Source organism: Periophthalmus magnuspinnatus, chromosome 9 (genome assembly GCF_009829125.3).
Source record: "Periophthalmus magnuspinnatus isolate fPerMag1 chromosome 9, fPerMag1.2.pri, whole genome shotgun sequence".
In the NCBI taxonomy this organism is placed as follows: domain Eukaryota; kingdom Metazoa; phylum Chordata; class Actinopteri; order Gobiiformes; family Gobiidae; genus Periophthalmus; species Periophthalmus magnuspinnatus.
The window spans coordinates 9,435,212-9,453,282 of NC_047134.1; the positions used below are offsets into that span (position 1 = coordinate 9,435,212).

An 18,071-nucleotide genomic window follows, 5' to 3' on the forward strand; every position below is an offset into this window, starting at 1 on the left:
ACAAAAGAAGTTAGATCCTCCATGTCCAATCTGGTGCAGGAAAGTGAAATCTGCTCCATCACTTCTTTGCATTTCTTTTGTCGATTTCAAGCATAATAAACTTCTGACAGTGCCAACTTTGTTCCTCAGTGCAAAACAAATTTGTTAGCTTGTGATTGACACCAAAGTTGGCCAATAAGGTGGGGGTTGTTGGTTACTGGTGCTTCGGACAGTGAATCAGTGCTACAGATGACTGAAAGAGTCTTGCCTAAGGATACAATGACAGAACTAAGGATACAATGACAGAATTATGGGCACAATGACAGCAGTTGGTCCAAGCGGGACTCGATCCTCCAACCTTCGGGTTGGGGGACCAAAGCTCTAACCACTGAGCCACTGTCACACTGTACATGATTGTACATGATTGTACATGATTGTACAGTGTTGTTAGTTTCCGTGTGCGTTTGTTTACATTTTGAAATGTGTGTGTGTTTGTTCAATGTTTGCAGTGTGTGGTTTGTAAATCTATATTTATTTTGACCCATACCACTTGTTTTGACTGTATTTTGTATACAAATATACATACAATTTTATATTGTGTTTTGATACGATATATAAATGTACAGTAATAGAGCAGCTGGGTGTGCAGACACAGATTCCTCTCAGTGTGAGCTTTCAGTAGAGCCCTCATTGATGTCTGTGGGTTGAAGCATTTAAAAGTTACTGCATTTCTTTCAAACGTTCTCCAAATGTCTCCATTTGGATAGGTTTGGAGAGGCCTGGACTTACTCATTTTTATAGGTACTGACATTAAATTTGAAATGTGAGTGGTCAGCAAGATTTTCAGTTGAGATATAGTGTATTTTCGTCTCCAGCGACCTACTGCAGCTTTCTACACCTTAATTTTTATGTGTGTTCCAAAGTGTCTAAATGCTCAGCAGACAAACTTACAGTGATTCTGACACCTGTGGGTAAAACTATAGGGTGTTACCTTTACAAAAAACCCAAACTTGTGTATTTACTACTGAGGGTTCAATAATGGTGAGCATTTTAATTTGAAGAGGTCAGAACAAAGGCAATTTCACCAAAATAACCCGGAATGCTAGGGGATTAAGTATTTTTGACCAAACAGCTGCAAATTTAGAGTTTGCAGTTTGAAGTTACCAAAAATGACTAGGTCCAGTAGGTAATGCATTTAAAATACAATGTACAGTTTAGTAGTGAAAAAAGTGGATTAAGCATTTATTTCCTCTTTCAAAGAAATTACACATTTTATGGGCCTACAATCTTCACTATGGGTAGTATTTGTGTCTATTAACCCTTTTTCAAATCACATCTCTCCCACCTCAATATTGTAGCCACCTGTAGTCATTTGATGGTGTTTACCTGAATCCTTTGCATTAATGATAGTTGTAATATTAGTAGTAGTAGTATTAAGAACATTAGGAGTGGACCTGTAGTTGCTTGATAGTGTCCCCTCCTCGTCCAATAACCAGTCCCACTTTGCTGGCGGGGATGAGCATCTCCTGAACTGAGGCAGCTCCGTCAGAGTCCGAGTGGAACCCAGGGCCATTTCTGCAGCGATCCACGATCTGAACCAGCAAACGCTTGGCCTGTCTAAGGAGCACACACGTTTCAGGACAATTAAACAGGCAGTCCGACTGTGAGACAAGCAGAGAAAATCCTGTAAAACTAACTACACTTTCTTAATGCATTACAGACTTGAAGTGCATAGGACAGATTAGAGTACTTTCTCTCTAAAACACACTTCACATAATTCTATTTCAGATTTACTATTGCCCATTTTTTTATTCTGGTGAACTAAATCAAATCAAAATTTGAAAAACATAAAAAAACTGCACTTTAAATCTCGCTGAAGACTCACTCGATGCTCTCTGGGGTCCCAGTGAGAGAACATGGCCGCTCCATCAAACCTCCACTGTCTGCAGCACAACAGGAGGAGAATGGTGTTACACTGGTCACAAATGCAGAAAAGAAAAAAGAAAAACAACAGTGGTGTTTGTTTTTGACCTGCGGCAATCTGGATTTTACAGCCAGACTCCAGCTGGATTCTGGTGATCTGCTCCCCTCCTCGGCCGATGACTGTAAACACATTTTCAGTTACACATAAGGGTCTTTGCACACATGTCAAACAGCACAGATTTGATTCCAGCAAGCAAGTTCACCCATCTGCTGGTCTTACATAGCGTTGTGTATTTGTGTTTCAGGAAAATGATTCTTTCCTGATTTTAAGGATTTTCCACATTCAAATGATGTAGCAATAATGCAATATAAACCAAAATATAATAACGGAAGACCATTGCCATACCAATCCTTCAAATCAGGAACAATCCTCAAGTCTGAAACTCAGAAAATGAGTGAAGACAGCCATATTGTCACCTTAAAAAAATGTGTTCATATCAAGAATTCTGTCAGATATTTCAACAAAACCAAAATATTTACAAAAATGTGAACAGCATTACTCGTGCAATGGTGGACTTAATGAGCATGTATCAGAATCAGTTTTCTTGCCATTGTCGGTAAACAAAAGTCACAAACTAGGAACTTTCTTTGGCCTTATGGTGCAATATACTTCCCCCTGAGATATTGAAAATATTGTAATACTGTACAATTCTCATGTCCCAGTAATTCTACCAGTTTCGGCCTGTGGACCAACACTCTAATGCAGTGTCCAAACTACTGGCCGGAGGCCAAATGTGGCCCTCAGGTGAATTTTTTGATGAAATGATCAAAAGTAGTAGTTTCTACAACAAATTTTGAAATATTTTTTGTGTGATTTTGATGTGATACAAGCTTAACACAAATGTTCCAGTCCTCGCTGACATCTCTGCGGTGTTCTCCACAGCAAAAGCACTCAAAAACATACTTACTGAATCCCACCATTTTGTCTGGGACCTTGTAGTCCTCTGTCACCACTCTGAAACACACAGCACATCTGAATCACTCTCACTCCAAGAATATGTAAATTAGATCAAGATTTCAGTGGGACACTGCAGTTGGACACAGAGTGAATGATGTTGCCCTGCACTCCCCTCCACACACATGTCCACACACAGGTATTATGCAGAGTCAGGATCAATAGAGGAGCACGTACCTCTGATGGCTCATGACTCCCAGCTGGCTCCCTGCACACACAAAACAGATTTAGACTCAACACTAACTAAAATAGATTTGTGATACAGAACTTAAAAGCCCTGTACCTGATTTTTCCTATGTGCTTGAGCAAAACATGGGCATAAACAGCTCTTGATGTCAATATGTCTGCTGTCAGCATCCAATTATTAAGTGTTTTATTGCCTGATAATCAGGAAGTAGCCTTTACTAGTTGACTTTATTGTTACGGCAAAACTGCGCATTGGTCTCAAAGTTGTGAAAGTGCATGAAAACTCAACATAATGAATTCAGGATGCTTAGAATGCATAAATTAAGTGAATAACAACATTGGACAACTGCAAACCCTTTAAAATGAAATTGTTTTGTTTTTCATGTTTAAAACATTAAAACTCAGGTACAGCGTCTTAAAAATGTCTTGACACAATTTCCCCCCCCCCCAAAAAAATTCACCTCTATGGACTGAACAATATTAAAGTGTCTTGCTAAAATAAATTGAGGAGAATGGAACGGTCAACTTTGTGGTCATAGGACAGGAGATTTCAGTCACTATTGTGTGTAGTAAGTGGTACCTGTGTCCTCCCGTTTCTGGCCACTGTAGTAAAGGGACTGTTCCACGGAGGAAGAAGAGTTGTTCATGTGAGGAAGGCCTTCTGCTCCCATCTTTCCCACCATCTGCTAAAAGAAAAAAACATTTGCAATTAGACAAGTTAACTCCTCACCATCGTTACCTTCCTTGGTCACTTTAGACTTGATACTTTTTAATTTTAATTATATAATAAAATTATTTACTATATAATCCCCAGTGCGATGTCAATGTAAAGCATAAATAATCTAAATTCCAGAATGTAGGCAACTGGAGGCAAAAGTGAAATGGAACAAAGTGATTTTACGGTGGAAATTGGGATAAAAAAAAAAAAATCAGGGTGGTTTAAGCAAATAGAATTACACAGATATACGTAGGACTGGGCATTGTTTAACCATCCCCCCCCCCCGATACCGGTACTTTGACACCAGTTCCTGAACGGTTCTTTTTTTGAGTGCCTGTATTTTTTTATGTAAATTCATGGCCAATATTAAGAAAATACTTTTCAGTCCCTGAATAACTATGTTAATTCATATTTTAAAAAATAATACTAGGCTATATGATCAAATGCGCAAATGAATCCGAGTGCACAGCTGATCCTCAAGTGTCTCACACATGCTAAAGTTTCACTTTTGTTTTGTACGTATATGACACTTTAGATCATGGGCAATGTTGTGGAGCTCATGCATTTTGTTCTAAGAACTTGCGCAGTTACTTCAGTTTACTTTATGGACTCGTTTGGCTGCATCTTTATTCACACTGCAAATGTAGTACACATTTACTTTATACTAAAATTACGATTTCATCAAGAGCAAAGAGGAGGATTTTGAAGGAGTCTGGTTCATGTTATGCGTTTGGCTTCAACTTCACGTGGATACAGAAGAGTGACTGGATGTGGAATTATTAACAACATTTAAAGCCAAGGAACCAGTTGTGGAAAACTAACTATTCTAGATGAAAACTAATCAATTTATGAAGCTCGGAGATACAAAAAAGGTTTATTCTTTGTTACAGCAGATACCAACTGGACAGGGCCCAGAGCTGCCCTGGCCACAGACCGCCGGTATCCCAAGTCTCTCCGAGTCTCTACCCTTGGTGCTTGGTTCCCCCGAGAATCTAAGCTCTGAGTTTTTTAACCAGAATGACAAAGTTACATACATTTCAAAGCAATGACTTCTGTTTCACACCCATGAGATAATGAACTTTTACACCTGAGGACAGCTAAGACAACAAATGTGTTCCTGGAGGATGGAACTGTGCCTTCACATATGTTGATGTCTAGCCTGGGTCTTCGTTTACATAATGAGTACACTTTAATTTTCACCAGAAGCCAAAAGTTGGCACCGAACAAAGGTATGTTTGTCTGTTTGGATGTACAAACTCATCTATGACCCTGTCCCTTTGCTTTCCGCAGTAAGTCACTCCCCTTTCAGAGCACTATCACAACACAATCAGCATGCATTGTGCTAACGAAACTATTGCACATCGCATCAGGTTTGTCAAGCTGCTTGTGCACACTTTTGTATCATGTTTTGTATATTTATGAATTGCTGTGTGGTAACATGGGGGACGTAGGCTTGTGGGCTGAGCATTGCATAGTATCTTACAGTAATTGTAATGAGGGTTCGAAGAGGGGCCGGGAGAGCTCACCAAAATACTCATATGAATCTATAACATAAAACCTCTTCTCGTTTTTGATGACAGAAAAATGATAACATGGTAGAAAGCTAAAAATGGGAAAAAAAAGGAAACAAAATATTGGCTTCTGCTGGAGGCCGATAGCGGATACACTAAAAAGTGCAAAGTCTAGTTTTTAAAATCCTTTGTCATAGAAAAGCAAGAAAAGTGGTTGCTTATTTTTTATACTTTTTATATATAGTACACACTTCAAACCACTAGTATTTAGATCTTTGTCTGGAGACAAAGAGTGAAAAAGCAGCTCTTGATAAGTTTTTTTAAAAAGCTGCTAGCGTTGACAATGCTTACGCCAGATTTATACTGACCTGGTCCGGTACATACTTTGAGCAGGTAACTGGCAAATTGTTACACCAACAATGACAACTGCGGTGCGTATTTGACCAAAGCAGAGTGGTTTCACATGGGTTCATGCAGTAACACACATAATGACCTGAAAACTGCAAAAAATATCTTCTTGTGGATACTTTCTGCAGACCTGTGCCTGGACCTGCACTTGCACTCCACCAAGGTCAGTGTGGCAGGGTGCATTGATCTGAATGACTTTCTAAGTCCTGAGACCTGCACGGGTCCCGGACCGCACCGCACCGCACTTGCATTTGGATCATGCCTACTCTAATGCTCGGTGTACACTAACTATGTCTGGTAAAGGTGTATGGAGTTTAAAAACTACAGGGTGAGAATTCTTTCTCACCTCTCTTTCATTCAGTGTCTCAGCTGCAGCTTTTGACTTGGGCCCTACCTTTACAGCAGTCAAGAGGCTCTCCTGACCTCACGGCCTCCATTAACACACGCTCAGCACGGACAAACACACTAAAGAAAAAAAAAGGGGACAGGACAGACAAAGGCAGCCCGAACGAGCACACGGCCTTGAGTGTCCACAGGAAACAGGAGAAAAGAGCAGTCATTTCAGCTCCATCAGACAAAGACACTAAGTCACGAGTCTCTTAAGTGTAGCACTGGAAACCACAATCAATAATAACTGACAAAAATGTATATCTCATTTTTTGTATCATCTCAAATTCATAATTACAATATTCAGGCTATACTTTAACAATGTACCAGGAATGTGTCGGTTTTAGTTGAGGTTCAAGTAAGACACAAAACATGAAGGGACTATAAAATTAGTCCCATTTTGAAGTGCAATATATTGTGCAATATATTGTTGAAAACCAAACTGTAAAGCAGAATTATTGCCCCCCAAAAATATTCTAAATGTACAAAAAAAAACATGAGCTGAAATAACTAAATTAGATTAGTCATAGAAGTTCAAAATTCAACCTTCTATCACTCAAATTTAATCATGCTGCAAAAGAAATAAACAAAAATTTCAAAAAAAAAATTAAAAAAAATTGACCCCTAAAAATTTTTGATCCGTCCATCATATATTGAACGACAAGTTGATATAGTAATGATCATGAAAGGCCTATGTAAAATACCCACAAAAGAGTACTCATGGGCTGTATAAAGAAGTGGACTAAAGGAGTGTGACGTCACCCATAGCGTTCGGCTCCAGTCAAATGAAGCTCATCAAGACTAGCAGTTATAGGGGCCAATTTGGAGGCAAGTTTCATAATTGGAATTATGACTACGAGTATCGTAGCAACCAAAAAGGAAATCCGGAGCGAGGTTACTGAAGACAGGTTCCCAGGTTGCATTGCTGGTTTGCAGCATCAAATCTGATGCCAACGCTAGTGGGAGTGACCTTGGGGAAAGAATGCACCCGATTTTTACATCATTAATGTTCATATCTAGATTTATGGACATAATAGGTAAATAAAATTTCCAGGATCAAAGGACCAAAATGACAAGCCTGACAGCAGCAGTTACAGAGAGAGGGGTGGCAGTTTTTCAATAGAAAGGGACTTAGAGCCAGAGTCTATGGAACCGGAAGCATGCCCATGTTCAGTTCCTATTTAGAACGCGGAGGCTAGTGGGTTAACCATGTCCATACAGTCTATGATTTCACTAGATGATTCTGTCTCTTTTTAATGTTTTGATTATAGATTATACACTATGTTCCAATTACAATATAATCCATTTTTCAATACACCTCCAATATGTTCAAATGGATTAGACAGTATTGTGTGAATGTAGCTTTGGATTGGAGGGAAGGATGGGATAAGATGGTTCCACAGGATTTAACCTTAAAACAAAATAACAAAAACAAAATAAACAACAACATGCGGTGGACAATGGACAGGTAGAATGTTTGCACTCCAGACAGGATGAGGTATACAGGGGTCTGACTGTGGGAAGTGCTCCAAATACTTTGCATGGATGTAACCTTGACTACAAACAATGAGGCTGGCAGGGGATTGTCGACAATCTCACGGCACAACCACAATTGACACAGAAAACTCCACCATTTTGATAGGGTTAGTATTATTATGGTTAGGGTAAGAAGTATTATGTTATTCTGAATATCAAAACGTAGGTCCAATTATGGACAAAGGATTCACATAAAATTGCATGGTTACAATTACAAAATTGGGGCGGACCCATATGAATTTTTATTCAGCCGTTTTCCGATATTATTCTCTCTTGATTTTGTGGCTGATAATGGTATAGATTTAAAAAATTATAGCTAGGACCACAAATTGATTTACAGTTGTATTTACGTTCACAAATTCACTTTTCACTTCTTTTGTGACAAATAATTACTAAATGTATTTGCCTGGGTTAAAATAAGATTTGTCACGCTTTTTATGCTGAAACAAACATGGAGCCACCACTTAATCTTCATTGCTCTTCCATTTCCATTGGAGCTTACTAGTAAGTGCATCAGAAAAGTGTTTTTTGAACAGAGGACAAACTGGTTATGACATGGGCGCCACACAGACTGGGGCAGTGAACAACTACATATTGGCGCTAAATACTTTCTTTAAATATTAAATCAAGATGATTTACCATCAAATCAAAATGAGCTAATTTTGTTCAGGTGCAGTTTTAGAATACCATAATGTCCTGCACAAAGAAAAAAAAAATCACCATTTTCTAAAAGCTCCATCCTGGTGACTTTGTGTTTATATTGCCTGGATAAGCTCAAGTCATCACATGTTTGAGTAAGACTTTATTATTAGTCTGTGTACATCTCCAAAGCTCAAAATGTTCTGTTCCACCTTGTGATGTCATGGAGTGTTAGTTTGAGTTAACAGCTACCTTTTATCCCTTGTTCAGTGGAGTTTGGCAAGTTTTGGCTTATCCAAATGAATCTAGTGAAGGTGTATGAAGTTTAAAACCACAGGGAGCACTTCCTGTATTATGATATGACATCACAAGGTGTTTTCACTTTGAGAAAAGAACTCTAAATATGAGGGTTTTGTGTGTTAAACATGTGTAACAACTTCAGGTATGTTTTCAATGAGGAAACAATATTATAACATAGATCAAATAGCACAATAGCTGTTGTTGTGTAGAGCAGTACAATGTTTAGCCTAGAACTAAAATATTTATAATATCTCATTTTGATTTTTCAGCCAACCATAGTGACAGCAATTACATTTGTCACTGATGTTTCAATGATGGGGTTCTGTTCAAAGTTCAAATTTTGCAGGAAGAACAGACAAAAGGAAATATGATCTGGACAAACTAGATCTGTACAAACACGACTGAGTTTTTTTGTTGTTTGTGGTGGAAATGGTGGTACTTCAAAAATTGCAGCTTTAGAAAGTTGCCAATTACGGTCATTCAAATTGTGATCTTGAAGTCAAATTATCCTCCTAAGACTCAAGCTCTTGCTTTATTAATTTCTCTTTGTTATTTAGGCTGATTTGGACCTGATGAATGTAAATACAAAAAAATATCTTTTTACATTATGTAGTTTATGAGAAAAATTATGTAAAACAAATATCCTCATATGTGGACATTTTTAATCATTTTGTTAAAACATTTGAATAATGATTTGCAAAAACTTATTAAGACCCTGAACACAGCAACATTTGTCAAAAAACAAAACAAAATGAGAAACAACAATTGTGCCTCTTGGAACAATGTATCTCATGTGAAATGCTGCTGACAGGAGCAGGAAAACATATTCAATTTAAATATTTTTTTCTTTTGTAAAGGCATATATTTGCGTTGTTTGCTGTTCTTGTATGCTGTTATTCTTATTCTAAAAATGTCCATTGTGGCCTAGACAAACCAAAATGTGTTGTCCACATATGTGGATGCCAGGTCCTAAAAGGTTAAAGAGTAAGTTCAAATCATGACCTACATAATCAGTAGACCTTATCGACCATCAGCCATTTTGGATTAAAAAAAAAGCGTATCTAGAATGGAAAAAGGCCATATTGGTCGATCTGTCATTCCTGAGCAGCATGAGAATGAAATATGAAGACAGGCACAAGATCGTATCATGGATAAATAACTGCACTTATGATTTGCCAATAAAATTAACTTTGATGCGATTGTATGTTTTTGTCGAACTTGTTGTGGATGAGAAATTTAAAGCTACACTTTTAGAATGGAGGCCTTTTAGGATTTGTCATCGTGCACTTCAAGTGACTTATGGCTAATGTATGTGTGCACTACTTTCATTATACCACGTTTTTATGTCGTTTCTTGCTAACTCTTATCTGAGACCAATGTTTGGCTTCTCTCCATTACAAGTTAAAATGTAATACTGCATTTCAAAATCTTTAAACTAAAACATGTGGAGATTGGTCATGTGGAGATTTTGGAACAATGTCTAGTTGCATTTTTAATCATTTTAGGAATGATACAAAATATAACTAGTTGCGTTGTTTACTTGGCACAGAATATTGTGTTACTTAAAAGGCCCTGTACCTGATGTGTGTATTGCATGTATTTTTGAGCAAACTTTGTCTTGCCCCAGTACAGACTGATTGTATAAGCAGCTCTTCGGGTGTCAAAATAAGTCCACTGTGTACTGTCTGCATCTAAACGTGAAGCATTTTATTGTCAGATAATCAGGAAGTGTGCTTTAGCATGCTCGTTGTTAGCATTACGGTGACGGCAAAAGTTAGCTCTGGCATCAAAGTTGAGAAAAACATGTATTAACTCATCAGAGTGAATAATTAGGATGCTCGGAATGCAAAAGGAAAGTGAATAATTATGTACCACAGCAAACTGTTAGTTTTTAAATACACTGAAAATCTGGTATACAACTTTTAAAAACTGCAGAGTTAGCAATTTGTCACATAGGTAAAAGGTAAAAAGCTAAAACCTGAAAAGGTTTTCTGCCACTCAGACATACAATAAGTAGAGGCTACCAAGTCAAGTTACAAGGCAGATCTGTTGAGAGGTCACCCTACTGAAAATGATCATCATTATCATTATCATCAGGGTATGTTTGAGCAATAAAAACATCTGTGATTAAAGAAAACATTCTTGTGTCAGTTATCATCTATGACACATATAGATCATTGTTATATGTTGACATTTTAAATTGCAATATTCATCTAAAACAACTTAAAAGAAACAAGCCCACGGGCTGGAAAATTGCAAGGCCCAAATGACTAATTATTAAGAAAATAAAACTGAAGAACGAAGTACAGAACAGTGGGTGTGTGCCTTGGTGGTGAAAACGGCGTATGATCAGAGTAATGATGTCTTGAATACAGGAGAATAAAGATTACGCTAACATGCACAAATCGCTCCAAATACAAATTTGAGAGGGTAAATGAGAAGGGAAAACTATTACAACATGGTTAAAACCTCCAAAAAATGTGATTTTGCACACTGTCTCTTTCAATAAATGCAATTTAGTTTAGTTTAACAGACCCTTCCAGGAAAGACATGTTTATATTAGTTTGTGTGCGCAGCTTTTCTAAATGCTCCATTATATAAATTTTAATGGGGCAGCAAAGTTTGTGTTAATTTGTCCACCTTAATGCTAGATTTAATAAAATTTGAATTACTCTATAGTAGGTCTGCACGATATGAGATAAAGATGCGATATTCTGCAACTATGACTGGTATTGCGAGAATGACACTGCTTATTATTAAAATATTGCTATAATAATTTAGCAACATGAAAAATATAGTATGCAGTCTACAGGTCAAACAAACACTTCAGGAAAATCATGAATCAAACCTGTCATGAATAACTTTTAAGTTGTAAAATATATTCTTTTTTCCTTATTGATTACTGTGGTAGCAAATACTGTGATTTTTTTTTTGCCAAAGATTAAGCTGCAACAGCTCAACTATAGAGTATTGTTGTCAAACATAAGACACTAATCAATACTAAAACTAGAATCGCAACTAGATGATTATCTGAGCAGGTACTGATACTAAAAAATGTCATGAACAGGACAGAAATTAACATTTCCTGAATTGCTTTAGAATCTTGAGCTATATCAGAACAAGTATAAGCCTACATAGACTACCTGTACGACTGACGGATTTCAGAGATAAGGCCATATGGTAATATAAAAGAATGCTGAAAAAGTGAATGTTGAAAACCTCATTCTATTGTCTAAATAAAGACTGCTATTTATTACCGGTATTGAGCATCAAAATCGAGTTTGAAATTGTAGTATCGCGATGACACTACTAAAGAGGAGGCAGTAGTCTTTACTCGCGTACATTTTGGCCAGTCCATCCACCTCTGCAACCCTGCACCATTCAACTACCACACAACCAGTTTTAGAGCCATCTACCCAACAAAATCTTAATAGATTCGCATACGAGGCATTTTGTCGTCTTTCTCGCTTTACCTGTGGTTTCCTCGCACCAGAACCAACAAGTCGACAGGCCAAACGAGCGGAGCAGCACATAAACTTTTGCACAACTCGTCTTCAAAAAAATGAAACTCTGCTCTTAACGCTGACAGCTGGTTTCTACGTTAGCTTTTGGAAGTTTACACGCAGAGCTGAGTGCGCTGCTTTCACCCAAAATGTCGTATTGTCCCAGGAGTCTATAGGCAGCAGACACACCTCCGCGGCTCTGTATATGGCTGTCCGCTCGTTACATAACTGAGCCTAGTTTCGAAACCAACTTACAGTAAACATGAGCCTATAAGAGGAGTGCAAAGCCAGGGTGAAAATTATGTCCATGTGCAGAAATGTGCATTTAATAAACATCTTACCGGTTGAAAAGTCTAGTACGTAGCTTGCTAATGGGAGTTAAATTGCGGTTTAAAACATCAAAAAGCACAGTTTTTAAAAGGGCTTTTCGCACCAACAGGTTGAGGAGCTCAGTGACACGTGTGGCCAAACTTCTGTGCAGCCCCCCCCTCCGTCGCCGTTCCCTTTCCCCGGCCTTTAGAGCGGTCCCGCGGGGGTGACAGCTCCGCAAAGTCCGATCAAACTACCCTCAGAGTTCCATAGGCCACCGCGAACCACGCAAAGCCCCGGTAATGCCCCGACATATGCAACTTGTAAGCGCTTTCCTCGCAGTTAGCATCCGCCGCGCTAGCCTGCTAAGTTGGCGAAGTTAAGTTGGGACTGGCCACCGAAAAAGTGTGTCGGCTCGGTGGAAACGGGTCGGCTTGGTGCGGAAGCGAGGCAGAGCGAGAACCGGGGGAGTTGTTTACCTGCCGAGCCCTCTGGAAGGCGTCTACAAGGCCGTCGGACTTGAGCGCCGGCTGGTTGATCGAGGCCTGTCCCTGCACCAGCTCCGCCATCACAGCGCCACTAGCCTGAACCGTTAGCGTTAGCCGGATTAGCCCGAGCTGCTAGCACTGCTGAAGCCGAGTGCAGAGATAGGAGCACAAACAGAGCGCCACTTCGCATGTAAAATTTAGGTCAGGGTTAGTCACTGTTGAGGTACAATTTCGGATTTTAAAAGGTTTGCCGTAGTTGAAGTGATATAACAGACTAATTTTGATAGATTTGAGGTTTAATTATGAATTTCAACATTTATTGGCAAAGTAACAGGAAAACGTAAGTCCAATTTTATTAGAAGATGGATCTCTTCAGGTAATTTGGCCTTTTTAATATGAAAACTCCCTGCCCTTTTCTTTCCAAAAGTTGAGCGTACTGATCAACAATACTGAAACGGATAAATCATAAATTTACACATTTTAATAACACGTGTAAATGTTTTGAATCCTGACATAAATAAGTTGATTTTTTTCAGTATATAGAATCCCACAGTATAATGACTTTTCCCAATACAGATATTTGTACGTTTTCTGCAGGTAGATAAAATGTATATATTTTCGGCTATTATCACTTCATCATACCAGACGTAACTTACTTATTTATTTAGAATATTCTTTTTTTATTTTATTCATTCATACACAAGCAAACCCTAGGTAAATTCTGATATATATGCGCAAAATAATATAAACAAATTAAATGTTCTGGATGAAATATGGGTACATATATTGACTTAAACGGACGTATTTTGGAATGTGGTGGCAGAGTGGCACCTCTTGTCGCCTATCTCGATCTGCGCTGTCAGCTGTTGGATTCCTCCGTTTCCGCTTCCTTGTTCAGTCACGTGGTCCACAGATCCACAGGTGGAAGTTTACAGGAGTTCACTTTGTTTCATTTAACTTTATTGGCCTTTATTTACTAGTGGAGAAATAAACATGACATGGTTGCAGTTATATGTTCAGTATAATAGCTATGTTCTGCAGAGAATTTTGCTAGATCTCAGTGCCTCTCCTAGTGCTGTTGCTATATTAAAATTCTCAATTTTTGGACACTAAGGAATAGACTTGATACTTAATACCTATTCCGATACCACAATGATAATTTTAAAAAATGCTTTATTTAGACAATAGAATGTGATTTTCAACATAAACTGTGGTACTTTCTGTTATGGTACCATGTGTCTTATTGTTGGGTTTTAGATAATATCACAACATTATATAGGTCAGTAATATTTAATATAGAGGGTGGCAGCTGGAATGATACATTCGTAATACAGTGAGGTCTAGGGGCCAGTTGAATCATAACTTTATTTAGGTCAATACTCCTGTTTATACTCCTTATAATTTTACAGGGCCCATATACTGTATTTTTGGTCTATGTATAATGTTGTTTCCTCAGCAAAAATATTACCTAGGGTTTGTGTGGTGTAGACTGTCATTCACACATTTTTAGCACCATAAACCCTACATATTAGCCTGAGTTTTTCTCCTCAAACTAAACGAAAAGAACAGAGTGTTCCACTTTGTGATGCCATGTGATAAAACAGAAAGACACTGTATTTTTTAATTCCATACACCTTCATTAGAATCATTTGGGTGATTTTATCACTGAAATTGCCTATCTCTCCTGAACAAAAGCCAAAGGAGATAAAGGTGTTAACTTGAAAACAACTGTTTCATAAACATTACACGGTAGAACAGAGCATTTTGAGATTTGGAGATGTAGACATACTAATAATGAATTGTAAATGTAATTCAAACATGTGAATGAAACAAAACAAAACTCCTGGAATGTTTTGACCCTGCCTGGTAATATTTGAGAAACCTCAGAGAGAATCCTTTTTTATAGCAACCTATATGTAAAAAAACAAAACAAAAACAAGGTTTCCCCAGATATGACCGAGACATGTTTAATTCAAATATAGTTTCTTACTAGTAATAATTGTAATGCTGATTTTTTTTCTTAGTTACAGAATGTTGTTTATGTTATATTTTGGTGTTTTGTTTCTCAAGATGCAGGTAGAAAGCAGAATGAGTCTCCTATGAGTCTCTCATTTGGATTGCCAGCTCCATTGCTGAAATTCAGTTAGTTTACACTTTAAAGCACTCTCACTGATCTGAATCCTCACTATCTAAACCTCCAGCGCCTGCATCCAGTCATTAATCAGTGCTAGTGCAGCCTCTGCAGCTCAGTGAGTGAATTCTGGAGGTTCTGAACTTTAACATGAGGCCTATCCATATACTGAGAATGAGAAAACTTTTCTATCTGCAGGTTAAGGTGCTAGCAACCCAGGTTCATTTGTGATTGTGTATTTTTTTAACTGTAAAGGCACAGGCAACATATTGTTCCTTTAAGTTGAATTGGAGTGAAGTAGTGGCTGTAGTAGCGACAGTAATAGTACTAGTGGTATAGCAGTAGCTGTAGAAGTAAGCCTAATTGTGTCTATAGCAAATCATGTGATACGTGATTGAATACCTCTTTAGATGTTGCTTTGATCATTGCTAAATAGTTCTAATTCAAGTCATTCATTTTGTTTTCAATCTAATGCTCTCTGACCGCTGTTGGTGACTCTGTGATAAGCTCACTGAGGACATCACAGCTGCTCTCACCTGGTGCAGGCGTCCATTCTCAGCCAGAGCAAGAGTGGACGTAAAAAACTCTCTTGCAATATCCAAATGTGTCTGCAGGATCAGAAGACAGGACTAGTGGTGTAAGAATTAAGTGGTATCTCCTTATATGTTTTTGGGTTATTTTTTGCTTTGATATTTCCTATTAAAAGACAAGACAAGTGGTAAAGAAAATGTTTAATCTGCCAGTAAAAAAAAAAAATAAAATAAATAAATACAAATGTACACAAAGTAAAATGGGCACATTAAAATACATGTAAAATTACAATACAGTAATTGTAGGCAAAAATAAGAATTACTTATTTATACACAAATATTTACAACATTTACATACTTTTACTTCTACTTAAGTATTATGTACAGTATATCTTTATTCATGTTTTTTAAGTAACAGAACATGAGTAAAGTTTGGGTTCCTTTCATTTTTGTGACTGTCCTGTGAAAATACCAGATTTTGTGCATTATTTAATGTTTCATCCTTCAAATTACAATAAGATGCACTTTGTAACTTTTGTGTGGGAGGGTACGATACTTGCATGTGTCCATGGAGATGTTTTTGTTTTGCCTATTAAATGCGCCACAGTATGACATTAAATCTACTGTGGAATTATTTAAAAGGAAAAACATCCATAATTAATTAAATAAATGCACAAAAGATAGGTTTAAAGCTATACTGTGCAATATTCCAAGCTCAGCAATATCATGGACATCGACACAAGTGACAGAAAAGTGCACCTTTGACTTAAAATTGTTAATGAGATGTTACATCTAGATTTTCTTTACGAAGATGTGAGTCTTGGTTGGTTACTCGTGAATCACCTTGTTTTCAGATGGGTGTGATTGACAGGTGGATTAGCTAATCAGGGACATGCAGGGTCCTCAGTATCGGAAAAATAAGAAAAAAATATCACTGGAGGCTGAAACATCTTGGATTTCTGCAAGATCAGTGAATGAGCAGAAATTTGATTTATTTCTAAATGTTAGATGACTTGTGAGCTAATGGACAGATGTGTTTGAGGTATGAAAACAAACTAAACATTGGTCTGAAAAAATAATCTATTAACATTAAAGACCAGATAGACTAATTCTTCATCAATATACAAAAAATATGATACAAACAATGCAGTACACCTTGACAAACCTGATGTGATGCATAGTAGTTTCATTAGCGGAATGCATGCTGATTGTGTGGACAGCACTCTGAAGGAGGACTGACTTAGCACGGAGAGCAAAGTTTTTGACTCAGAACGTCAAAAATGAATGTTAATGTTAATATGTTGTTTTTCAGTGAATATAGCATTTTCAAAATAATAAAAGGTAACATGGTGATCTAAATATGTGTTAGCAGTAAAAAAAAAAAAAAAGTAAAATACCCCCCTCTTTAAACTAAGGGTCCCATAGAACACACTTCCACAGAGTTCCCACAATGCTGAAAATGGCCCTTATTTAAAATGCTATATTAGCCCAATAGAGTGTGATTATGTCGTCTTTATATAGATGAATGTGAGTGTGCCTGACCTCATTCACCCATTGCCTCTCGTCTCAGTGTACATTTGCCGCAGAAAACAGTGCCCCTTCACAACAGCAGATGATTATTGACACCAGATCGATGTTTAGGATAAAGACATTTCACTGAGGGTTACAGCTTTATACGCCCCATTAGACACACAGAGACGCTCCATTTCACTGCAATCCCCTCTGCACCCCTCCCTCTATTTCTGTCTGCTCCTGTCTACCTCTCTGGCTCTGCTGCTCTGGCTCTGCTCTTTTGGCTCTGCTTTTGTCTGCTTCTGTGGCTCTGCTTCTGTGGCTCTGCTTCTGTGGCTCTGCTTCTGTGGCTCTGCTTCTGTGGCTCTGCTTCTGTGGCTCTGCTTCTGTGGCTCTGCTTCTGTGGCTCTTCTCATCTGGCTCTGCTTCTCTGGCTCTGCTCCTCTAGCTCTGCTCTTCTGGCTCTGCTCTTTTGGCTCCGCTCTTGTCCGCTTATGTGGCTCTGCTCCTCTGGCTCTGGTCCTCTGGCTCTGGTCCTTTGGCTCTGCTCTTCTGGCTCTGCTCTTGTCCGCTTATGAGGCTCTGCTCCTCTGGCTCTGCTCCTTATGTCGTCTTTATAGCTCTGGTCTGCTGCTCTAGCTCTGGTCCTCTGGCTCCGGTCTGCTAAACTCTGCTCCTGCCTGCTCCTCTGTCTCTGCTCCTCTGGCTCTGCTCCTATGGCTCTGCATTTGCAAAAACATATGAACGCCATACAGAAACCCACCTGCTCCGGGAATGGAACTGGGGACCTTCTGGCATTTTGTTATGCTGGTGACAAGCCTCCCCGCTGCACTTATCTGGGGCCTTATTTTGTATTTCAGGCCACAGGCAGCACAGCTATAATGGGGTCTCTCGATGGGGGCAGAGTGAAGAGCACTGAAGAAGGTGGTCTCTCTGTCCGTGGGGTTCCAAATTCTCCAGAGCGATATCTCACACAGGGCTGTAGGAGGAGGGCTG

The 18,071-nt window shown here is 38.4% G+C and overlaps 1 protein-coding gene across 1 annotated transcript in view; it reads right to left on the minus strand.

Annotated features, from left to right (window-relative positions):
• Nucleotides 1–13,026, minus strand: part of LOC117375916 (far upstream element-binding protein 3-like) — a 35,122-nt gene extending 22,096 nt beyond the window's left edge. Inside the window, 7 exon segments of the mRNA XM_055224405.1 lie at nt 1,434–1,596; nt 1,865–1,922; nt 2,011–2,082; nt 2,871–2,917; nt 3,095–3,125; nt 3,684–3,789; nt 12,894–13,026. Coding sequence (XP_055080380.1) covers nt 1,434–1,596; nt 1,865–1,922; nt 2,011–2,082; nt 2,871–2,917; nt 3,095–3,125; nt 3,684–3,789; nt 12,894–12,983 — 567 coding nt within the window. The 5' untranslated portion in view covers nt 12,984–13,026.
• Nucleotides 13,027–18,071: the final 5,045 nt, after the last annotated feature.